This window comes from Dothidotthia symphoricarpi (genome assembly GCF_010015815.1).
Source record: "Dothidotthia symphoricarpi CBS 119687 unplaced genomic scaffold P153scaffold_8, whole genome shotgun sequence".
Taxonomy (NCBI): Eukaryota; Fungi; Ascomycota; class Dothideomycetes; order Pleosporales; family Dothidotthiaceae; genus Dothidotthia; species Dothidotthia symphoricarpi.
Genome location: NW_022985015.1, coordinates 13,926 through 38,357, shown reverse-complemented (window position 1 = coordinate 38,357; position 24,432 = coordinate 13,926). Strand labels below are relative to the sequence as shown.

Here is a 24,432-nt window from a genome sequence, read left to right as displayed (position 1 = left end):
CTGGACTCGCAGAATCTCCTTCGTTCTTCTTTGGCGTGCTCGATCGATTCTCACAGCCAACCTCAGGCCACAGCGCCAAGTGCAACTCTCAACGGCCTATTAACGGGCCCTCGGAAAAGGGCCAGTAGCTTTTTACTTTAGCTAAGCCACTTTTCTTCCAACTTCTTGCCCCTCGTCTACTTTTGCGCACTCCCTGGAATTCTTTGCTGCGACTGCCACGCCGTCCATGACGCGTGTTCTATCGATGCGCGCAAAACTCGATGCCTCCGGTCTATGGTCAGCGAACGCCATTTTTCCCGAAAGCGGATGCTGCCGTTCTGCGGTCTAAACATGCTCCACCTTCACCAACCTCACGCCCGACGGCAGTCGCGCCGCTTCTCGATGTCGAAAATGCCAGGACACCTCTCGACCCATGGTCCAAACAGGTGGCAGAGGCCGTGTATCCCACTAAGTCAGATCTTTGGGCGCCAGCACCTGTCCCAGAACGACCGGTCACGTGTGACGTCGACAAATATTTGTTTCCTATGTTAACGTCCAACGAGAGACTGCGGCTCACGGTGCTCTTTTATTACACGCATGGTGTCCTCGAAGACACTGAGCTCATGTCGCGACTCCAGGAAAAAGTTCATCTTGCGCGCGAAACTGCTGGGTGGGAATATGTTATTGCCGGTCTAATCGATCATAATACGTTCACTCGTATGGTGACGGTCGGACTCCCATTGGCAATCCTCCCACGTCGTGAGAGCACGTGTGCTCACACTCTGAACCAGCCAGCAGGTGTAGGTTTATACAGTCTCTTATACATGCCCCAACGCTGACTTTTGAAAGAGCATTTTCAATCTGGCGAACATGACAGAAGACTGGCGATTTCGGAAGTCGCCACACGTTGATCAAGGCGGGCTTCGCGCATATGCTGGCGCACCGCTGCGGTTTGAGACCGAGTCTGGCGAACACGTAGCGCTTGGATCCCTTTGTGTTGCCTCCAATTCACCACAGGAACCGCTATCCAAATCACAGCAACAAGCCCTGGCTCGCCTTGCTGACTGGATCGTTAGCGACATCGTTCACAGTGCGCGATCTAGACGTCAGCGGCAACGCCGGTGGATGCTTGAGCTGCTTTCGGTTGTCCAACAAAGGAGTGAGCAGGGCGCTAATGTGGAAGAGGTGATCTTGGAAATTCTCAGACAAGTGTATCCGTCGACTACTGTCAACATTCAACGTTCATACGATGGTATGATACAGTTTGCAGGAGGGCCATCGCTTCTAGCCAGCGAACTCGAGCAAGGTCTTTGGGAGGACTACGAACACTTCGACTTCCTCATTGAACATCGCAACCACGAAGATCTTATCGCTGATCGAGTGGTACGCGTCATCGCCGCGCAGTGCGCCAGTCAGAGCACACCGACTTTCCTTGTTGTAGGCTCGAATGACTTTCGTCTGGTCTTTGATGATGTCGACTCCTGGTTTGTGAATATGTGTGCGGCAAACTTGTGCCGCTTTTGGCAGAGTCATGCTCTCAAAGAAGCCCTGGCGGCGAAAGAAAATTTTCTACGAGGGATTACTCATCAACTTCGGACACCCATCCATGGCATCTTGGGTTCCGTCGAACTCTTGATTGAGGAGCTCAACACGCGGAACTTGATAGGCTCGACCACGGCATCGTCGCCGTTCATGACTCCCGACACAGACAAGATGGATCCCTACGTATACATTAAGACGATTAGGACATCTGCGCGCGAACTCATCTCGACAGTGAACAGTTTGATCAAGCTTAACCGGTGGGCAGATGTCGCTCAAACGGAACGTCTGACTGGACTGTATGCGATTTCTGAAATTGAGAAAGCGTTGCTTGACGAGACGACTCAGGTACTTCGGGATGATGTGCCAGTGAGAGCGTCTATTGTGTTCACCAGTCTACTCCCATCAAACTGCGACCTGTTGGCGATCGACTTACCGCTTTTTGTTGATTGCATTCAACCGTTGCTTATCAATGCATTCCAGAACACCAGCGGCGGTGTTGTCGCTCTGACTATATCAATCAGTAATGACTTCCAATCGCTGGTAGTTGATGTCGAGGATACTGGACGCGGCATTAGCCTCACCAATCAAAGACGCATCTTCGGCGCATACGAGAAGGTGGACACCAATACTACAGACGCCGGGCTCGGCCTAACGCTTGCAACCAAGTCGGCCTCGTTGATGAACGGTCACGTTTCTTTGGTATCATCAGAAGTCGGGAAGGGCTCGCATTTCCGTGCTGTATTTGCCAAGCCGGTCACCGCCTGCTCGTTTCCCTTGCTGAAGCCAATAAAGGATAACCGTCTTGAGCGTCCGCTCGTCTTTCATCGAATCACCCCATCCTTAGAGACCTCGCTGTTGGGGCATCACTTTAGCCAGCATCTTACCAGCTTAGGATACGTTCAATCCGAGAACCCTGATGAACCCCTCCTGATCATTGACTATACCTCCGATCTATCAAAGCTTCACGGCCAGGTATTGCGAGTCAATTCAAAGCAAATCGCTATCTGTCTTGTGCCGGAGTCGGAATGTTTCATCAACTTTGACAATAAGATGGTGCTTATAGAGAACAGAGTTATTTATGTCAGAGGTCCATTCTTATCCATCACTCTCAAAGACGCCCTGGCGCAAGCAAATGCTCTCTTCGATGATCTCGCTTCCAAGGAAGAGGAGAACAAGTCTTACTTTGACGTCCCGAATATCAATTTCTATCCGCCCACAACCGGCGACAACGATGCGAATGATGAAACAGGGCCCCCGGCACCGTCGCCATCGCCTCGCGACTCGGCTTTTTCCCCCACTGTTCAGCTGGACCTTGCGCAACTGCTGCAAAAGCTACATATGGCACAGTTACCACTTGTGTCGGAAGAACAACCAGCATCAACGAAACCGATGACGCTCCTCGTGGATGATAACGCCGTAAATCTTCGTCTTTTGGAAATGTACTGCTCCCGCCGGAAGATACCATATCGCACGGCAGCCGACGGTCAACAGGCTGTCGACATCTTTGCCGCTCATAATGCAGTGCCGCCCACTATCTACGATCCACTCCTGCAACAAGACCTCGTCACAAAGCCGAGAGTTGAGCCCTTTCAGCTCGTGCTGATGGACCTCCAGATGCCCGTCTGTGACGGCATCGATGCAACGCGGCAAATACGCGCTCTAGAGAGGAAGCATGGGTCGGAGAAAAGTGTCATGTTTATTGTCACGGGACAGGATTCGCCTTCTGATCGTGCAAATGCGGAGGAAGCAGGCGCGGACGGGTATTTAGTCAAACCTGTTGGACCGAAGGCGTTGGATCGGAGCGTGAAACAATGGTTCCCGCACGCTGAGATAAAGTAGAGAGGCACGTAATATACGTAATGCATAATAAAAATAAACAGTTTGACATAGGTCACCAAAAACCAAACTTCCAGAATTACCCAGTCTTCCCACTAACTTCATTCATTTCCACGTTCTAAGCCCAAGCCGTCATCCCAAACCACCCCCATGCCATGAACGCTGCCCCACAAAAGGCCTTGAACGTGCCCCATACCGGCGCACCCTCCTTCCAGCAAAAATACATGTCCCCTGCACCCAAGTATCCCATCATCACCAACAGCGTATCCACCGCTTCGAGTTTGCCCTGCAGGTAGAAAGTAAAGATCGCCGCTCCGATGCACGTGGTGCGCGCCATGCCAATTTGCATGAGCATCTGCGCCTCGGAGGAACGCGCAATGCGCAACGGTAAGCCGTACTCTAGGATCGCGCGCTCCGGGCGGAAGAGCGGGAGCACGCCGCCTAGGGTGAAGGCGGTGCCAATAAAAAGAGCAGGGAGGTGGTTGGGCATGAATCGCGGGGTCATGGTGGTAGTGGCGGGAGATGTATCGGGAGTGAATAACTTGGAAATGAAATAATGGGTTGTGGGTTCGGTGATTGTAGGTTGTCATGCTTGATGTGATTTCGGGTGATGATATACCCGTTGGGCGGTCAGGGCAGGTGAATGGGGCGTAGTAAGCGTGGGTGGCCTGAACTGCGACTTGTGTGGGTGGTGTTTCATCGTTGGGAGGGGAAAAATTCAGAGGAATTGATTCAATGGGAAAATGTTCGGGTCTTTGTTGTCTCTCAGGTGATTATTTCTTCTGATGGTTGATGGGGGATTAGATCCATAGAGAAGAAGGTAGTGTTCTTAAGTATCTGCGCCAGTCTTTTGACAATATTTTGGCAATGTCCGTCAGCGACCTTCATGATTCACCGGCTTTCATGCAAAGGACGCATACATTGTGGTATGCTGAGAACATTACTTGTGTAATACGCCATGTGTATTCACTAGCACCATCTGCGTCGAAGTAGAGGACATCAGAATACGTCTTCCTGAGTGGACAAGCTAGCACGTACAACGGTATTACTGTGCGTGTTGAATAGAACATGAAGCTTTTCGGTCCACAGAACCTTGTTGCGATTTAAAATATTCCAAGAAGCAGTATATTATTTTCACCTTGGGACTGCTTCTCGCAAATGAACGCGACACCATCCAGTGCATGATTTGCATACATATTGCTAGCTATCGGTGGGTTCAAGACTCTTGTAGCGGAAAGACCAGCTAGGGTTCTTGTCGTTTCAAGAATACACGTCAAAAGTGCATGCAATTGAAGATAGTTCCACGAGAGAAGATGTTGAAGTATCAGTAACGAACCGATTAAAACAACAATAGCCTGTTCGAATTTCTAACTTTCGTTTAACCTGTCTGAGGTCTTTAGCCCATCCTGATCACCCCAGGCGGAAAAACATGGCTTAACACAATGGTGTGTCGGTAGAGCGACTACAATACTAACAGGCTGTACTCTGCTGCTGATGAGTAACAGATAAATATTCAGATCACTTCCCGATTACTACACAGACCTAATGTTTATTGAAAGTACAGCGTGCTGGTGATAAGCAGGACCTTCTGACACAGCAACATCTTGAATCATGATCTCCTGCCTTAAGTGTATTCGACACCAACGGTCTTACCAGATATATTTTTGTCCTTGTGAAGCATAACGCATAAATCTATCAACAAAAGCCATGTTCATTGAACAGTGCACTAGTAATAGCCTACAAACCCGCACTCAAGATCTTTCACAAGATGGCTGACATCCTGGAGAAGAGGCTTGCGCAAATTTGTTGTCTCAGGGCTTAGCTTACGAGTATGTTTGGGAGAAGTCGTACCAACATGTAAATCCTGTACAGCGTTATATTAATGACATGTGTATAACGTATAGTTGAGTAAGCATCAGGGTTCGTTTATAGCAACGCAAAGACGGTAGATGTTCAGTGAAGGGCGGCGTCCAGAAAGAGTGGAAGAATGTGATTAAGTACAGATAAGAGACTTTTTTTTCTGGAACATCGCTGTGATATTCATACCAAATTTCAATCTCGCCTGTCGTTGCTTCAGCCTCGAATTCTGGTCGCCAAAGACCTGGATCACCTCCGCGGGGCGGGTCGGGATCATCAAGCCTAGCTCCCGTTTTAGTACGCGGCAGATTCATGCAGTAGTACCGTTCTACGAAAAAGCCTGTAGGTTCTGTCCAAGCCATTGGAATGAATACGCTCAGGCTGATGAGACAAAGAAATCGACCTTGTAGCTATGAATACCAAGTTCTACTCTGACTCACTTCTATGCGGGTTTGAAACAGACTGGTCACTGCGATCTATCTGCGATTTTAGAGAAGTCATATAACAAACAAGATTCCAGTAGAATAACTACTGTATTGTAGTACGACTGATGGATGGGGAAGTTAAGCTCGCGGCAAGTACACTAAATTGAGCCGTAAGAAAGATATATGAGCTAAGTGGGTATCGCTGCATTACAAGGTCCAGATAGTTTTCACGATTATTGACTCTAAATCGTGAGCCTCCATATCTATCCTCTGAGTCATGAGCCGCCATAGAGGCAAGGGAAGAGGTACGCCAAGAGCAATAGAGGAGAATCGTAGAAATGGCGTCCCATGGTTGATGGCTAGGTGATCCGAGTGAATGTTTCGATCCTTATTACCACCATGGACACCATTTGCTGACTGCGCTGACTGAACAACACATTGCGTAGATGCAGGAGTTGTGATACTGCAGGTGTCGAATCTCCAGTGAAATGAGGAGTGTTGCTCGGTTGTGGTAGACGACGTTTGAAAGGGATGGGATGAGACGTGCATATCCCACAGATGTTTACTGAGAGCGCAGGAGAAGCAATGGGATCAAGCGCCCGTCCCGTCTCTGATGTTGTGAATTTTTTCTGTGCGAGAACACTTCTTGAACGACCCTTAGAAAAGCCACTCCTCTTCGTTCCCACACCCTGGTCCGTCTTCGTAGTCTTACGTGCCCGTATCTAGGCGGTACCGCTTAGTAGTCCTGTTTGCACTTCGGTCTATAACTGGTGGATGATCGTACACGGAGTCCATTCGCTCGCGTTTGCCAGTGTACTTAGGGATGTCGTTGATGTCGTTAGGACGCGGACGCTTAAACTGTGATGGAGGTGTTGTGTCGCTGATCTTCGAGACAGCTTCAAGTACGGTGCCTACCAACGCATCAGTGTCGTATTGTTGCAGGCACGCGAGGCTACGAACCGGCTGCCTGAATTCTGACGAGCAAGGCCTCGTGTGGGATATACGAAATAGCCTTGATCATAGCTAAGAAGTTGCCTTCACTCGCCTTCTTATATGCTTGAACACATTGCATAATATCCTGCTGATCCATGCCGTCCTTCAACAGTGCTTGAATAGCTTGGTCTTGTGTTAGGCCTTCAACGACATCGACAGGCTGCGGAGCAGGGGAAACGTCCTCTGTAAGCTGGTCGGAGTCGTTGCTCAGGTTCGTTAAGAAGGTAAACTCCTGCATAGGTTCGGGTATGTGTCGCGGGCCGTGAGATGCGACTCTAGTAACCATTTCGAGACTGGCGCGATCAATAGGAGTGGAAGATTATACTGAGATGAGGCGACTCCACGTATTGGACAAGTAAATCGCGACGTATGAGTTATATACGCTCCTTGGAAAGAGCGGTGGCAGCGGTAGGCCGGTGAATACAAAAGGAAGGTGAAGAATGGATATACAAGACGTGCGACAAGGACTGAACAAGGTCATGAGAAAAGGAAAGGTTTAGGGCCACTGCGAACTACTAGCGGTTGAGTCCGCTATAGGGCTGAGCATGATGAGAAAGGAGGGACTAACCCAGCTCTTCGCATGCTGATGCTTGCTTGCCATCAGCAAGATAATGTTTCGCCAGTGAGCGGTTGGACCCGGAATCTTGGTTTGACCCTAGATTAGTGGTACAGTGCCTTTCTCCGCTCGGATTTGCTATCCCGTAGCCCTGAACAAATGAATATATCTTGCATATATGGCCTAGCTCTACGGACATAAACGGCGGGTAGTGTGAGCTTGAATGTGTTTTTTCACGAAAGCGTTGGTTGGCGGTCGGAGTTATAATACCGAGACGATGAGCACATATACCGTAGCCTGCAAGCGAAACTCCTAGTGCATATGTACAACATAATTATCAAAACCGTTTACAATCCGCCACAATGGAGTATCAAGCAGTAAATTTCGGGGAATCGACAGTTGGGGTTAGTTGGCCCTTGTGACAACTTCCAAGATTCAAATGTATGTCTCAGCAGTTCTGGACCATAATTCAATTTTGCTCCCACCAAGTTTCTGAAATGTTGACACACCCCACTCTCTTGATCATGACGATGTTGAGATTGATGTGCTTAGCAGGGTGATAAATCCCTTGAACATCTGGTATGGAGCGCTTCATCACGTTTACTACCAGACCGGAAAATGTCTCTACCGTTGGATCGCGGCCTGCGTGGGTAGCAACTGACAGCTGCTAGCGTCCAAGCGTGATCTTTGCCTTGCGATTGGCGAGTTGGCCAAAAGGACGCTAACAGCTGCCGCGTCTTAGGCGCACCATCGTACGATGTTCTAAATGATCTCCTTATCACGTACGTAGGCTGAGATAAATTCTCTAGACGGCTTACACGAGGGTGCGCAATGCAGATCTACCCTGAGTAGAGACTAAAATAGAAAGGGGAACGCGATGTCGAAGGGGATGACGTAGACACACATCATCATTCAAACACGTCACGTGCAGCACCCTCCACGATCTCAGTCGCGCGCTTATCGAAACATGAGCTGACGAGTGCGAGAGTAAGCCTCTCGTGGTATCGCGGTATCGGGAGTCGACCTTGCCGTCTAAACAACAAAAGCAGCAGACTCGCAATATGCTGCATAGATTATCACGCTCTTTGAGATTAGCTGAAATTGCGCTGTTCTGTTGATTTTGTGCGGTATTCGTCACATCTACCACTACACTGCTTCTGGATCTCATGTTACCGCGAGAGTCAGTGGACCTCCTAACAACTAGACCATTCCACGGAATTTCGGCACGCAATTCTCAAACATAAGGTAGGTTTAGGAGAGCTTGTAACGTCTACTAAAGCTTAAGGAACTGAGTGCGTCCTGTCACCCTGCAGCATTCCAGGAGCAAGTTTCATACAAGGCAGGGCCCAAGATGGCTGGCTGATAACCGTAACAGCCTGTCTTACTGACCTATCTAGGAAGTAGTCCATCGAGTGTTTATCGCAGAAATAGCACCTTTTCTCCCGTTTCTGCAAGGTGGAGTTGATTCAACCAAGCTGCCACGCAAGCTATGTCCACTCGTGAAAGGCTTGGCTGAACTTAATTCCAAGGTTTCCCCATGCTTTCCAGCCTCTCTACCAGGATCGGTAGCGAATTTACCATGGCCGTATAGGCGTCCAATAGAATGGGTTACATGCAGCCTAATGCCACAATACAAACGTTTAGAACTTGTATGACTCAATTTAGATCTCGATTTCGATGATCGACGCAGCGGAGGAATTCTTCATTTGACGGGCCTCGTCGCCGATCCCCAGGTAGTAGACAGCACATCTCTGGCGATAACACAGAACCGTCTGACGAACACCGCACAGAATTGGTAGAGCAGTATAGCGTTGGGGAATGCCAAAAAAGTGCGAACACCTTAGTTGCGTCTTAAGAGTCTACAGCTATTTATTCGAGTCGTTTTGGTTACTGCGTAAAATATTGTTCTTGTCGTGGTAGGACGTTGCTTGTTGAGATGACAAGTTTAGTTCTGGCTTTCGCGCTACCGCGAGAGATCACATGCACGCCTTATTGCGAGTCATTACCACTGCCTGACCAGTGACGAGCGGATGAGTAAAGTAGAGTCAGTTAGTTCGATTCGACTCAAATACGATTACAAACTTTAAACATATCGACGTGGAAGGTCGATGGATGCAGCATCCGCACAGAACATATTGTACACGGTGCGGCTGTGGTTACCCACACATCGGGCTGTTTCCACCTGCTCTCTCCATGGCACCACCGTAGAGTAGTCAATATCTTGAAATAAACTTTGGTCCAGAACCACACACACTGATGATGTAAAGGGAAATCTGAGGATATTTCCACGAACCCTGGCTGGTAGATTGATACCATGTGAAAGTAGCTCTATGTCGGATACAAAATTCCCGATTTACGACGTGGTTTCGTTTAACAAGCAAGAGATCGACCGATCCTGCAGCGCATCGATTGGACATTATACCTATTCCAACAGTGTACACGTTGATACCCATATTAGGCTCTGTAGATGGTGATAGACAGACCGATCACCCGGCACAGCACAAGCCGGCGGCGCCGAAGAACCGGGCGACTGACGAATAGGCAACAGGTGAGGAACCTTCAATCCATAGCCGTTGAACCGGTCGGTTCGCCACGTGGGCACGTTCCTCCATGGCGACCGAATGACCTGGTACCTCAACGTCGAGCTCCGATTAGTGAATCCCTGCACCAAGCACACGAAGGCAACGCTATGCGTCAGTTATGCGTTCGCGATCTTGCCGCGGCTTAATTGAGTTTGTTTGGAAGCATCGAGGTATAAACACAAATATAGTTTCGGTGCCAAAGTAGTCTCGCTAATAAACGGCTCGAAGACCAAGAGACGGAGGAAATTCAAACAGAGTTAGATATAGAGTAGTTTCCGATGCAGTGTAGTGGTGAGTCTACGAGTTCTATGTGGAAATAGCATTAGGGCGGTTGGGCATCTCACTTGACTTCCGCGGATTCTCTTTACAATCCGAGCTTGAAGCCGCCCGAACAGCCAATCTGGAACAAGCCGTCTGGATCGTATTTCCGACTCACTTGCTTCAAGAATGTCAGATTTTCTTCCCCGTAGCCATCAAATGGCTTTTGCCACTTGCCACAGTAATTGAGATAGCGATATCGGTGGTTTGTCCCATGTGCAGTAGCGAATGTCTCAATCTGTTCAATTGCACAACGAGTGATGGTTTCCGCCGACACATCGTCTTGACGCAACGTCCAGTGAACCATGAAACCAACCACAACAAGTGGTTCATCGTCACAAGTATCGAGCCCGAGTGAATTCGGGTCGCCCTTGCGTGCCCATTCCGGGATCAGCGGTTGAAGCACAAGTGACCATGACATGCCTTTGATATTGCGTTTTCGGATGGAAACGATGGATTTTCGAAATGCGTCATGTGCAGCTTGAAGGGTCGCGGGATCGTTCTTAATTGTTGTCGTGGCGAAGAGTTGACGTTGACCAGGAGGATCGAGCGCGCTCAACTCGTCTGTTGCGTCTGTGAGACTGCGCAACTTGCAAGTACTCCAGAACCGCCAGAGGGATGCGAACTTTGAATTTTGCCAACACGCTGGCCATTTCCTGCCAATTGTAGGAGCCTGGGTGTGCACCAAGTTGATGACAATGGCCTGTATACCAAGTTGGTGAAGATAGGTGAATGAAGTCAACGGACCACCCGCATGTTCATTGTATGTCTGGCCTACGTCGTTCGTTACGGTTCGGTTGAGAAAATCGTGGAATGCAGAAAGTACATTTGATGCTTCGAAAGATGGAATGTAAAGAAAGCCGGCCCAAATCTGAGGAAGAGGGAAGCTACGTGCGGTGAAGCTTGTCACAATACCGAAATTGTTTGAACCACCTTTGAGTGCGCGCCATAAGTCGGGGTTGTTTATCGAAGACGCAACAACCAGCGAGCCGTCCGCAAGTACGACCTCATACTCTATGATGTTCGAGCAAACGAAACCACAGCGCGGTGACAAGAACGATAAGCCTCCGCCCAATGTAAGGCCTCCTACCCCAACAGCCGAGTTTCTGCCCCCAGCTACAGCAAGTCCCTTCTTTTCCAGTACCTGAGTGACATTTATCCATCTGCACCCAGCTCCGATTCGTACACTCGTTCCATCTGGAGATGGTGTAACTTCATTGAAGCGACCCAGGTCAATAAGTACGCCATTCGCAATGCTTGCGGCGCCCGCGACTGGAGAGTGACCACCACCTCGAACAGCAAACAATCCATTAGCGTGGCTGTTGGTGCTAGTACTTTCTCTTCTGAATTGATCGAACCCGTTTTTCAAGATTATAACTGCTTGCGACAGTTCCTGCGCACGGTGAGGCTGCACAACGCATGCAGGAACGACCTCGCATTCTTGTTGAGCCCAGTACGCGTTTATGGCCTGTGTGAATGTGGCTGTTTCAGAAGCAGAGATGACACATCCTGGAAGAGCTTCTGCTAACCTATTTTTGAGCAGGAGAATAGGTTCTGGTAAGGTCTGTAGAAGATCAGGGTGTGAGGGTTTATCAGCTGTCGCTTCGCGCTGGATCTGGGATGTTTCAATACGGAAGAAATGGTGTATCAATAGTGCTCCAACGAGAGTTGAGATCACGGAAATTAGAAACCACCAGAGATCCATTGCTAAGTAGGTATGTAAAGTTGTGCAAGAGCAGACAGGGAAGGGAGGGGTACTGGTCGATATTCCGCTAAAATTTAGCTGGCCATTAGCTACCTAGCCGGGGTGGGGGTAGGCAACAAGAACTTGGTTACAACGAGTCATGCCGCAGATCGACAATTACTAACAACGTTTGTAGAAGATTAGAGGGCCTCAAAGTACAACAGGTATACGTCTAACGTATATGGTTAATCGCTTTTCTCCCTGTCATTGTGCCCCTTACCTTTGTCAACGTGGACGCAGCTTTCTTCCGGCTTTCACGTTGAATTGAGAAATTGCGTCACCGCTTTTGTCTTTGGAGTTCTCCAGTACAACTTCAGTGGCCAAAGGGTACAGAGATGAGGCAAGGACAGAGTGCCAGGCAGATATCTCCGTAACCTTGAAAATGGTAATCACGACTTGCATTATGATTGAAGTTAGCTTCAGGGCTGCGTTTCAAAGCGGTGGTCAGCGATGATGTTGGTATTGTTGTTGCCGGCGTCATTGATGACTTGCAACATCTACTTTTAGCTGATGACACGAGATTACCACATTGACTGTTCTCATGATGGCAGGGACGGCTAGGATCATGAACACGTTGGTTTTCTGTAGAAATAGTCAAAAGTTTGTTTGGAAGCAGGTCACGATCAATATCTTCAATTTGGCCTATTTTCGTATTCATCGGCTGTCCGACAAAGCGGTAACCCTTCTACGGGATTAAGTGAACCGGTGCAACCTATTTCCGGCTATACTACCCACAGTTTTTCCCCTTTACCTTCCTGTTCAGGATAACACATGTGGCCCGCATTGGGCTGTGTCGACTAGTTGCGCCTAAAGCCGACGCATAGACAAAAATATGGTGTTGCACGAGCGTGAGTTGGATGCGGGTTATTAAACGCTGATCGCGACTGGTTTCACTTTCCCGCTTACAGTCTTTCTTCAGAAACAACCTCAGAACTGTGCAGCCTCGTATGCGATGAAACCGAGTATCATAATCGCGCTTCTGGTCAGTGCGGCACAGGAGCAAGACTTACACAAGAAAGATTTGAGCCAACCAAATCTGGGGTTTCGTAGTGGTCGGTCGGGAGATTGATGTTACCATACGGGAACACGCTGACCCATGGGTCGAATATCCGCTACACAGCGCCAAGGATCATTTCTTTATAAATCCGGATCAGGCACTCCTTTTCCTGCTAATAAAACCACGTACCCTTCCTAGCATCCGCAATGGTTGATCCGGACGACGTTGATATCAGGCGTCTCACCTACACGCAAGCGGACTTCAATCCGACCCTGTTCCATCTAGATCGGCTGATTAACAGGATGACACCTCTCTCAAATCTGATGGGCCAAGTGCCGCAAACCAAAAGACTCGGAAAACTAACGGTTCTTCCCGCGGAGATACTTCGTATCATTCTCGAACAACTTTCCATTCCCCAACTGATGCAATTCCGACACTGCAATCGATTCTCATGTCATCTCGTTGACACGCACCCATTGCTTCGGTTCGCGCTGAGGATCGCCCCGAATACAGTGAGGGGAATGATGGCTATAAGGCTCACGGCTCAAACAACATTGCAGCAACTACATCACAAATTATACCAAAGATATTGTGATCAATGCGGACAGCTAGCGCCATACATTTACCTTCCAACTTGCTTACGAGCCTGCTTCACTTGCGTTCGTCCAGGTGGAACCAATATGTTTTGGTACCCTGTCCCTGAAGTAGAGGCGATCGTTGGGATGGGATTCAGCATTCAAGAGCTTGCCACAGTCCCAAGCTTTCTGTTTTTGCCCGCAACCTTCACAAACGGTCTGAACAAGTTCAAACAAGAGGGTATCCATAGGCTTTATGATGCGGACACACTTGAGAAGATGCGCCTGGGAAACCCTGTGAGCCGTAGTGCTGATGCCAAGCGCTTTTGGAAGCAGAATCACGACCTACACGACTTTTACACTGCTATGGACTGCAAGGACCCAGGCCGAGCTGACCTCACTGTTGTCCGAGATTCGCCTTCGGAGATACTACGAATTCATATGTGCACCGTGTTCGCGCCTTGGGTAGAACCAATTACGTCCCATGCGGAGCATGGGTCCTTCTGTTCGAGCTGTCTATACACTGACAGACAGTATCAGGCTTACACGGAGATATCGTTCTTGGAACATCTCAAGTATTGCCGCGTGGGTCCGTTCGAGGAAACCTCGATAAGCGATCAAGAAGATGAGTGTGAGCTCTCCCTTGTTGAAGATAGTGCCGAGGTTCATGCGTCGGAAGAAAGAGGCGGTATTTCCTAAGATTAGATATTTTCACTGGCCCTTTTTCCTCGCAGAGACATGTTGTTCGCTGTAAGTTCTATTCAACGTATTTGCGGCTTCAAGCGAGTGATGCCATCTCAAGCCCTCAGACGCGCACCAGGAGTCCCCGAGATATTGCTCGCGCACGGATGTCTGACTTGGCTTGTCTCATTTATGCCGCAGTGATTGATATGATGATGCGATTGAGCTTAGCTGGAAGGTGTTTGGCGATGCGTCAGTACTGGTTGGCTTGGGGAAGCATAGAATAGCCTAGCTACTGTCTACGCGAAGCCAAGACGCCACAAGCCTCATGATGCATGACTATAGCCGGCACCTCCTTAGGGCAAAGTGTTACACATTCCAAGTACTATCAAGGCGTTGAATACTAAGATGACTTGTGTTCGCTCCGGCAGGCGCCGGCGTGCTAGTCACCTCAAAATTACAGTAAATATGATTAGTTTTCCAACAGCAAAGAACACCACAAAGCATAACATATCAAGAAAGTCACTCGCCGAAACCGCAATGATCTAGCAGTGGGAATCTATATCGAAATATTAGACCGTAGAGAGACGGAAACACGTGAAATAGTAGTAATCGTGATAATGATTTGAGTGATGAATTTGATAGATTAAGATAGCCATTTCTCCAAGTCATACCTATTGCTCCATTTCAATTCTAGTGAATGTGGTAGGAGCTTGCCTTGGTGTATCAGTTAGCCTATTGGTCATGAAGGCTATCCATCTAAGGCCTTGAGTCTCACCTATCTACTAGGAAGCCCAGCAGTACATATATTCCAACAACAGCAAATTCCTCTATTACAGACATGACTACAAGTACGGCGACGCTGCCTGTGAGAATATTGAACGCGGAGTTGTGTAGGAAAACCACGCATGCGGAGTAGACAAGCCGGACGAGAATAAGAGGTAGCGAAGCGAAGATGGCGAGAGGAACACGACGTTCTTTCCTGGGAAGTAGGGAAACGCGACGCGCGTATACGAGAAACAAGACGACAAGGCTGACATAGGCGACGATGATCAGGATTATGCCGACTCTGCTGTTCGTTGGCACCTGGGTGGCGCCGCTTGATAAGGCGTCCATGGCGCCGGAGATGGACAATCCGATTCCCGCAGAGATGACAAGACGGATGATGATCAGATGCTTTTTTGTGACTACAGGTTTCGATTTGGTGTTGACGAATTGAACACTGCATCTGATTAGTCTTGACCATGTTAAGGGCACTGAAGTGTGAGGGCAAACTTACAAACGAGACAGAAACGCCAAAGTTGAGAACATCAAGGGCCCGAGGCCGATGGAATTGAGAACGAGCGTCGCTTTGATCAGACCTGTGGAGTGATTGCTATGCGAAACGAATTGGCAGATTGCACCTGCAATGCGAACAAGGCACAGGACGAGTGTATAGATCCAGCCTGAGCCGTTGCGGAAACCGTGGCGGAAGCATACAACCCCACATGTTATGAGTGTTGGTATGTAGAAAATCATCTCAATGATTGAGATTATGTCGCGGGCATGTAGCATCTTGACAAAAAGTGAACAGACTTGATGATGGAACTGCGTTTCTGAAGTTGGTGCAAATCGACGTTTCGAGGTTGGTGTATGTATTGTGAAACTGTCATGACAGCAACTCATGCTTTATATACTATATTCCCTGTGATCGCATACTGAATGTGTACTTATTCAGAGTTGATAATGCTCGTCTAGAATCGGAAGCGATAATCGTCTGTCGGTGGGGCGCTACCGAACAGGTAAGTAATTCGTTAGCGTTTCTTTACTCAGCCTCGTGTGATCTCACCTCATCTCACTTCCAATCACCAACAACATCCCTACCCTACTCGCTTGAATCTGTGGCTTATACTCAACGGTCAGACATTACGTGGCATCTTTACCCGTCGCGAACAAGTCGCTGCACTGACACTGGTAAACCGAGCCAATGACATTCATTACAGGCCGTGGCTCACGGAAATAAACATGTACAAGCTACGTCAAGCTTTCTGATTTCGAATTAGCGCTGCGCTGCTGACATGGCGCGGTTTCCGATATTCCTGCACTCACGAGTGGCTTAGGTTCGAGAGCATCGCATTCAACAAGATCAGTCGCCTACGGAGTGTGTTTCCAGGAACGGTAGTATACAGCGAGCCAGGCATCGATCTTGGGAGGCTACCTATCCCTAGATCAGACTGACGAAACGATGGTGCATAGCGGGAGGCTTTCAGAGGCTTGCTTCCCTTGTCGTGGTCGGCGGATCAAGGTAAGCATGCTTAATTGTCGAGCTCGAGGGACAACTTTTGACAAGCGATTGCAGTGCGACAAAACGAGACCCGGATGTTCTCAATGTAAACGTATGAACATCACTTGCTCCGGATATCGGGAGCTATGGGACCAGAAGTTTCGGGACATGAACGAGAGTGTGGCAAAGGCTGCACAGAAAAGCTACAAGAATTCAGTATCCCGAACCGCCCGACCGAGGAAGGCGCTACCCAAGCCCGACGAAATCGATCACTTGTCCAGCTTGACCCCGCTTGGCTCGACGACAACGTCTGGCTCCAGCTACGACACCGACCAGTCCATGATATGGCCGACTATAACACATTCCGTGAAAGATATCGCCATCGTGCATTTCATGACCTCTTATATTCCAGGAAGCCACTTTGATTATCTGCCAACCATACACTGTCAGGTTGATAGTAGTTCTACTTTGCTTGCGACTGTTCAAGCGGCAGCAACAGCCGCCCTAGGTCAAGAGATGAGGCAGCCGCATCTGATGCAACAAGCTCGCCGCTTATACGTAAGAGCTTTGCTCGAGACAAATACGGCACTAGCGAACCCTTCAACTGCGACTGAGGACGCGACACTGATCTCAGTGCTGTTACTGGGTTTGTTTGAAACCATCGCATGGATTGGGCCACGCACACCAGACAGCTGGATAATACACACGCGCGGTGCTCTCGTTCTACTAAAGCTACGCGGTTCGCAACAGTTCAAGACCAGGATTGGCAGACAACTATTTGTCCAAGTGACCAGGATTGCGTGTGTAAATAGCTTGCAGCAGAAATCTCGACTGCCGGCAGAACTGAAGGATCTCATGAAAGAAGCTGCGCTACATGAGTCCGAATACTCAAAATATCAGTTTGCTCATCTGACGGGCGAGGTAGCGGATCTTGTAGCTGATATCAACGAGAAAAAGTGTAACGCTGGGGTGATTGTTGAAGCCGCAAAGGTTCTAGACAGCAAGTACATCTTGCTCGGTAAAAGACTTCCACCCTATCAAGAGATCGAAACAGCAACCTCACAGTCCGGAGTATGTAGTAAAACTTTCCATCGATATTCAGATCACCGAGCAGCACAACTATGGAATTCGTATCGAATGACCCGCATACTCCTCAACGAAATCGTTTACGCATTCCCTTCTTCTACAAATTCGAAGAATTCTGCCATACAAACAGAAGCTATCCAGCATGTTCAACAAATGGCCGCCGACATCTGCGCAAGCCTATCACAATTCACCATTGCGAATGGATCTGTCACGCTTGGTGCACCGACTCACTTGGCTTGGACTATGGTGTTTCCATCAACGATATCGAAAGCGTCTGCTGCGTCCTTACTGTGGCCGCTGTCGGTAGTCAGAGGAGCGAGCAAAGTGAGCGAGGAGGTCAAACAGTTTGCTGAAGAGCAATTGAAGATTCTTGCAAGCGGGTGCCGAATGCCTCAGGCCGAGAGGATCGGAGCGCTTAAGTACGATGACGATTCGCTCGAAAACGGGTGAGTAAATTACACAATCTCGGTGTGCGTTGACTGATAAGTGGTTAGGTTGCATATGATGTTTGTTTCTTGATCGCGAAGGTGTAGGAGGGAAGATTAGTTTGATGATATTAGTATGTTTCGGAATCGGATACTTGCGCTTTCCAAGGGTAGAATTAGTAATATAGGGAATAACAAAGAGCACGATAGATGTTCAAGTCGCCTGGTCTTCTGTTCTTACAAAAAAGCGTTGAACAAACAATTCAATCCTTCCATTGACATTATTTAAACAATGAACCGTTCATTGAACAAGTCTATCGGCTGTAGGACATTCTTCGCAAGTTATGCCTCTTTCCCCTTTTCAATGACGCAGACTTGAGTTACAGTATCGTGTACAACACTCTCACAACGAAGGAAGTGTCGTGTGTACAACTTGCAAACGTAGAGGAGCGAAACTGAGTAAAGCATGACAGCGCCAAAGATGTTCATGATCAGCAGTGTTCATAACCAGTGTACCGGCCGATTCACGAGGCCTCGGACAATTGTACAAGAGCCCGCTCCACGGTAAGAGAGAAGTGTGACTAGAGCCACGCATAGTAGGCTCCACGGAACTGATACCCAAGTTCATCCCAATTTCACAATCAAAACGACGGTTGTTTTAGAACCCGTCATGAACCTCCTCATAGTCGTTAACTTGCTGTGCTTACCTACCAATGCTAACTGTATTCTACAATAGCTCGTACGCATCAAAAGGTACATTCCTTATCTACATCTGACTCTTGCTGGCGATGGGGAACGGCGTACATGTAAATTCTACGAAGTGCCTTCGCAATGATCATTCGAACCACTAAGGTTTTTAGATTGTATCTCTCCCAGTCCGAGAGTAACATGAATGCGATCGTGGTTAGAGACATTTCGGGTATGAGCTGTCTGGAGACAGGCATGGTAAGCGTAGGCATTCTCCGAATTTTGGATTAAGTAACTAATTTTATCGCTAAGGACGGCAGAGAATCACCGTGTCGATTGAGGCTGGTGGAACAAGAGCGCAGACTATGCTGGAGGAAAAAGAGTTGTTTACGATTATCATATGCCGTGGTCATACCGCCATCGTGAGGTGTGGTTTGATTGATGTACTCGGAAAATGAAAAGTCAAGTGCTATAAGGAGAAACTATATTAACAGTTTATCTATTACTATGTGCCATCGCTCCAACTCATCATTCTATCAGCTTGTATCTATCTGTTGTAGGTTATTTCGCATCGATGAGCCTTCGGCGCGATCAAGAAGAAATTCACAAAATCCATACTCTCTGGTGTTGTTTGCTGTGCAAGCTTGATGCCTTTGCACTCTCTAAAAAAGAATGCGACCGCATATCGGAGTTCCATACGTGCAAGATGAATGCCGATACAGGATCGTGCACCAGCGCCAAAAGGGTGAAATGCTGTTCTGGCAGCCGGTGAATGCGCTTCAGCAGAGAGCCCTTCTTTGGAGGGGAGCCAGCGTTGTGGGTTGAACCTGATGTGAATTCAGCTACTGTAAAAGAGAAGGAGACAAGATGATTTACCTCAGAGGCTCGCTCCAGATCTCTGGATCACGATGGAAGGTGTACGCTTGTGTGTCGACAGTTACTCCTTGCGGGATGTAGTGTCCTGCGAACTTAGTCCCACCTTGAGGCACAATGCGTGGTAGGCTGCTAGGTGCAGCACCATACAGTCTCAATGTCTCCTCGATGACGGCATTCAGCAACGGGAGATTGATCAGTTGATTCTCGGTGAAGCCATCAGCCAAACCACAGACCTCGGCCTCCAGGGCCGCCTGCAAATCTGGCCGTTGCAAAACAGCCCACGTAAGGTAAGTGAGCGTGACGCCAGAGGTATCAGTACCGGCAATGATGATGTTCATGGCTTCGATTCTCACATCCATGTCGTCGATGTGTCCTACACCTTCCTTTTTGTTTTCCTCGATGACCTTGGCGAAGATGTTTTGCTCGCCTGTGCGGGACCTAGCTAATTCGACGGCTCGGCCTGCGCCCTTGATGATGTAGTCATTGGCGTTAAACATCTCTTGCACCGCTGTGATGGGGACAAATCGTAGAAGCCGAAGGAAAGGCATCTCAACCATGATACCAGCACCCATCGTGAGCTTCTTCAAAACTCGAAGAAATTGATTTTGCTAGAGCGTAATCAGTAGTTATAGCGGGGACTGTGTGCTGTCGATAACCACTCACATGGCCAGCTTCCAGCATGCCGAGCGACTCGCCAAAAGCGCAATGAGCGCTGATGTCGGAAGCGAGCAGCATCCACCAATTGTAGATATCAGCGCTGCTGTTTTGCGCATCCACCTTGATCTTCTGCACCGCAAGAAGTGCTTTTTCTCTCACGACCGACTCCCAGTGCTCTACTAGGTAGGTTCTGCTGAACGATCGCGAGAGAAGCTTCCTCCTTGGGCCATGTTCGCGGGGATCAAGCATTGTAAATACGCCCGCTTTCGGGAAATTCGCCAGGCGAAGGTACCATTCACTCTTGAGATACTTCGTACCAATCTTGTGAATCTCTTTGAAAGCGTCGAGGTCTGCGACTGCGACTTCATTTGGCGAAAGTCGAACAATAGGCCCATACTGCTTGTGAAGATTGTCGATATAGAAGATCCTCTGACCAGTGACAACTGCGCGTTTGAGGCGAAGATGCGTGAAGCGTGTATACCATGGCCCTGGCAAGTGTCGAGTTGGGCATGTAAGACTGACATAGAGGAACTGACACCATAAGCTTGGTTCTCAAGAGTACGATACACGACTAGAGCTTACCCGGGCTACAATGATTCCAGTCACTAGCACAGAAAAGTGCAGAGGATTGAAACCAGCAATAGCGTCTGATACTATCGTCGGTGCCATTGTTGTGTTGTGAGAGTGTCTTTCAGCGTTATACCCAAGTGTTATGTTGGTCAAGATCAGTAAACTTTATGTACTTTTGTAATTACATCCCACCTCGTGTACGGAAGCCTTGGGGACCCGAGAATTTGTATTTCAACGTAGCATCTAGGATTTCATGTTGTGCCTCCGGAAAATCGGGAAATCTTCGGATATTGATTCCTGCAACGAACCAGTTGATCTTCAGATTGAATACGTGAGAACTCCAAAGGGCTTGCTTTATGATTCTCCCAGACATCACCTATCTATGATTGTGAATAGGTTAATCGGACATCTTCTTCTTACAGTAACTGCACGCTCACACGGCTTGAGAAGAGCATCGTGGAACGACACACAAGCACACCGCGAAAGCTTGGTAAAGCATATCATTGTATTGCATATGGAAGCGCTCTTCGCGCGGGCACCCGAGTGTAGATAGCCATGGTGCTGTTACACAAATACCCTGATCGACATCGTCAATGTTAGCGAGTTATGGAGAAGACCGGATTGCGGGGATCCTGCACAGATCAGCGACAGGCTCTTAACCTAGTAGAAAGCGTGGGACGAACGCCAATGAGATGTATTGAGGCTGTGCCTGTGCAAAACGCGTATTTACAATATAAATGTTGCCAAAAAGTGGACGAAATGACTACAAATTGAGAACAATTGTTTATTGAACTTATGTAGCCTTTGGTATGCTAACCAACACAGTGAGCGGATGAACAGTTTCGTGATAGGAAGTGAATGTTGATGAAGGCAAATCCGTGAAGCTCGTGACGATAATTCCGACACTAACAATGGTGGCGTTCAAGCAGCCATCATCGTCATCATCATCGCGATGATCGACGTGATAAGCTCATTAGTGAGCTCAATCGCAAGCTTGAATCGCGAGCCTCCCCAATACATCACGAGCCCGTAGGCGAGCCTTGAGTACGAGCTCTGTGCCGCACAAGCTCGCATAAACTTCGGGATTTCTCTTAACCAAAAGACCTTTGACTAAACCCATCCAGGCTTGAAATTCGGCTGTTATAACTAGAAACCAAGTGTGTATTATTACTTTCCTTCTATTCGCAGCTCTGTAACATGTCAACAATAAATGATGCCTCTGGACGCCAACCGACCAATAGTAGGGCACCTGATATAGATGCAGAACAATGTCTAACGATTATGTTTAGTAATACACCGTCTCACTCTTACCTTGAAACACACCTGTACACTCTCCACCAGCACCTTTAACTTAACTCCTACTGGTATGTGGCCAGAGAACTAGTATGCCAAGATACAACTTCATACAGCATTAAGAGAGCGTACGTTGTAGCTATCAAGAAGTTATAAACATGACATTTACAGACTCTCTACCTTGCGTTTGCTAGTGCTTTTCAAGCCACTGATACACCCGCTCTGCAATCTCGAGATTATTCTTCTCCATGAAGAACATGTGTCCGTTACCATGAATGCCCTCCTTCCCTAGATCCGCATACTCCACGTCTACGCCGACTTGCTCCAGATACTTGACGGTGCAGTAATCGTATGGCGCATGGAACGATGCTTCACCAGTAATAACAAGTTCTGGGATTTTGCCCAAATTTGTCAACTGTTTAGCTGGAGAGTTCTGCATAATGCACTCGTTGTGGTCGGCGTCGATTGCTGGCTCGATGATAGTTTCGATGTTTCTGGCATTCTTGTTTGCACACGGTTCGTACCCGATTGGGAGGTCGGTGAGGCCGAAAGCGAAAGCCGGGTCGTTTCCAAACGGTGGGCGCAGCGTGAACGGTGGACCAGACGGTTCGAGCTGGACAATACCCTTGACAAGGTCCGATCGCATATCTCCAACCCTCCAGCCTACTCAGTTGTTATTCACTTTCGCGAGTCAAAAGTGCTGGACAAGACAAACCGTATGCACCCGCCTGCGAGTGACTAATGATATAACAATCACCTACGATGTCTACTAGAGCTGAATATGCCTGGGCGTTTTGTTCTTCGCTTATGAAGCGATCAGTTTGGTACTGCATCTGGCTCCTGTAAAAAGTGTCGAAAGTTGAGTCACCCATGCGACCGGTGCCAGGCCATTGCGTGTGAAGCTTCGCCTGTGGCCATTGATTGCCGTTGTTTGCTGCGTCGGTAAAGATATCAGATACAGAATCGGGGGAGCCAATGTACCCGATACTTCCCTGCCCAGGAAACCAGGAGGAACGGCCTCGTGAAGGCTGGTCTGAGAGGTAGACAGTGTGACCTTTGGAGATGAAATAGGATGCCCATCCTGGCCGCCCGTCTGGGGTATCAAGGAAGTTAGCACCCGTCTGAGCTGCGCCTGCAATGAAGATTATAGGAATTGGCGAATTCGCCGGGGCCGGGTGTGGAGACAGCTTCTCGACATAAATCTGCCCTACGATAGCCAGTGATGTCGAATTGGTAACGTGGTCCTGTTTGCCTATATGAGATACGCGTAGAACTATAGGAATTGAGACTTGCTGTAGTGTTTGTGTATTGTCCGCCAACGTAGAGAACCTCGCGCCTAGGAACGATGTCGATAAGCTGAGAACTATTGGGTTGCGCATTGCCTCCTAGGATAGGGACTTGCGATAGATAAGTAAGAGAAGTAAGGGTACACCAGCTGATCATATTGAGCCGATTCTGTGAGAAGAAGCCGTCTGGCGAGCGAAAAGAAAAGCCTAAACTCAGAGAGCAACAGCACGAGTAAGGAAGTAGTAGACATAGCGAGTGCGCGTAGATTACACGAGTTACGTAAGAAGACGAGTTAATTAGTTAAATAAGTCCAATTCCTTCAACGAATAAGGCGCTGTATTTATAGGCAATCGCGGAGCAGCGGAAGGTATTTAGTAAGCTGTTACGGGTATTTCTATCCGAGCTCCTGTCGGCCCACCTTTAGTAGACCTCTAGGCTAAGGGCGTAAGGCCCTTAGAGCTCTAGTATATAGTACTTATAAATCTCTAGAGCTTATACTAAAGAGGTTTATCTAGTTTCTTAATAAACACTAGTTTATATAGATTCTTAGTTACTTATTAAAGAAAACTCTTATAAAAGCTCTTAAATAAGGTAAAAAAATAAATAGAACTAGATAATAGAATATTATTAGGTATATATAGATAGTAATCTTAATAAAGCTTTTATATATTCTAGAATATACTAGAATATAAAATTAGCTATTTATAAAAGAAAATAGAGCTAGAAATAGTAAAATAGGTTATTAATTATTTAAATTACTACTTAATATAAAACTACTTATAAAGTAACTTTTTATAGTATATTAAAACTAAATTATTAGTTACTATTTAATATAGAAGCTCTTAATAAGAGTTCTATAAATAAGTAATTAAGATATTTAATATATAAGTTTCTAAAAAAAAATTAAATAAATCTTTTAAGTATAAGCTATAATAAGCTAGGTTTTGTAAAACCTTAGTAAATAAAGCCTTAGAACTTAGTAAACCTAACTACTAATACCTAGAAATATTAGGTTATTAATTATTAACCTAAAAGTACGTAAAAATAGGTACGTGTACACTAAGTTAGTACCTAAAATCTAAACCTAAAAATTAGGTAGACGTAATATCTAGACGTAAAAACTACCTATATACAATATACTAACTTAAAAATTAACTAGACACAAAAATTAACTAGACTTAAAAATTACGTAGACCTAATATA

The 24,432-nt window shown here is 47.6% G+C and overlaps 9 protein-coding genes across 9 annotated transcripts; 3 read left to right on the top strand and 6 right to left on the bottom strand.

The window, feature by feature from the left end:
- Nucleotides 1-260: 260 nt before the first annotated feature.
- On the top strand, nt 261-3,360 carry P153DRAFT_289126 (putative histidine kinase-like protein HHK3p; the record flags this gene model as incomplete). The annotated part of the gene is made up of 2 exons (XM_033663634.1): nt 261-779; nt 829-3,360. 2 exons carry the CDS (start codon nt 261-263, stop codon nt 3,358-3,360), a joined length of 3,051 nt encoding a protein of 1,016 aa, XP_033524573.1.
- Nucleotides 3,166-4,035, bottom strand: P153DRAFT_365830 (uncharacterized protein). Its single transcript, XM_033667905.1, has one exon. It carries the CDS (start codon nt 3,860-3,862, stop codon nt 3,476-3,478), a length of 387 nt encoding a protein of 128 aa, XP_033524572.1. The 5' UTR covers nt 3,863-4,035; the 3' UTR covers nt 3,166-3,475.
- A 2,312-nt stretch (nt 4,036-6,347) lies between these two features.
- Nucleotides 6,348-6,918, bottom strand: P153DRAFT_384462 (uncharacterized protein; the record flags this gene model as incomplete). The annotated part of the gene is made up of 2 exons (XM_033670342.1): nt 6,348-6,550; nt 6,600-6,918. 2 exons carry the CDS (start codon nt 6,916-6,918, stop codon nt 6,348-6,350), a joined length of 522 nt encoding a protein of 173 aa, XP_033524571.1.
- A 3,025-nt stretch (nt 6,919-9,943) lies between these two features.
- On the bottom strand, nt 9,944-11,822 carry P153DRAFT_365828 (FAD-binding domain-containing protein). Its single transcript, XM_033667904.1, has one exon. The coding sequence runs from the start codon at nt 11,791-11,793 to the stop codon at nt 10,135-10,137; it is 1,659 nt and encodes a 552-aa protein (XP_033524570.1). The 5' UTR covers nt 11,794-11,822; the 3' UTR covers nt 9,944-10,134.
- Nucleotides 11,823-13,179: 1,357 nt separating this feature from the next.
- Nucleotides 13,180-13,620, top strand: P153DRAFT_253046 (uncharacterized protein; the record flags this gene model as incomplete). The annotated part of the gene is made up of 1 exon (XM_033662736.1): nt 13,180-13,620. A coding segment is annotated over one exon (441 nt), but the record flags the coding sequence as incomplete, so codon positions are not given.
- Nucleotides 13,621-14,703: 1,083 nt separating this feature from the next.
- On the bottom strand, nt 14,704-15,825 carry P153DRAFT_365827 (uncharacterized protein). The gene is made up of 2 exons (XM_033667903.1): nt 15,365-15,825; nt 14,704-15,307 (listed from the first exon to the last, which is right to left on the bottom strand). The coding sequence occupies exons 1-2, from the start codon at nt 15,637-15,639 to the stop codon at nt 14,860-14,862; spliced, it is 723 nt and encodes a 240-aa protein (XP_033524568.1). The 5' UTR covers nt 15,640-15,825; the 3' UTR covers nt 14,704-14,859.
- A 131-nt stretch (nt 15,826-15,956) lies between these two features.
- P153DRAFT_313739 (uncharacterized protein) lies at nt 15,957-17,972 on the top strand. Its single transcript, XM_033664893.1, has 2 exons — nt 15,957-16,369; nt 16,424-17,972. Exons 1-2 carry the CDS (start codon nt 16,310-16,312, stop codon nt 17,882-17,884), a joined length of 1,521 nt encoding a protein of 506 aa, XP_033524567.1. The 5' UTR covers nt 15,957-16,309; the 3' UTR covers nt 17,885-17,972.
- A 1,112-nt stretch (nt 17,973-19,084) lies between these two features.
- On the bottom strand, nt 19,085-20,769 carry P153DRAFT_422154 (cytochrome P450). Its single transcript, XM_033672351.1, has 4 exons — nt 20,662-20,769; nt 20,086-20,610; nt 19,423-20,030; nt 19,085-19,373 (listed from the first exon to the last, which is right to left on the bottom strand). Exons 1-4 carry the CDS (start codon nt 20,746-20,748, stop codon nt 19,094-19,096), a joined length of 1,500 nt encoding a protein of 499 aa, XP_033524566.1. The 5' UTR covers nt 20,749-20,769; the 3' UTR covers nt 19,085-19,093.
- Nucleotides 20,770-21,890: 1,121 nt separating this feature from the next.
- On the bottom strand, nt 21,891-23,545 carry P153DRAFT_365824 (alpha/beta-hydrolase). The gene is made up of 3 exons (XM_033667902.1): nt 23,236-23,545; nt 22,658-23,186; nt 21,891-22,605 (listed from the first exon to the last, which is right to left on the bottom strand). Exons 1-3 carry the CDS (start codon nt 23,383-23,385, stop codon nt 22,133-22,135), a joined length of 1,152 nt encoding a protein of 383 aa, XP_033524565.1. The 5' UTR covers nt 23,386-23,545; the 3' UTR covers nt 21,891-22,132.
- Nucleotides 23,546-24,432: the final 887 nt, after the last annotated feature.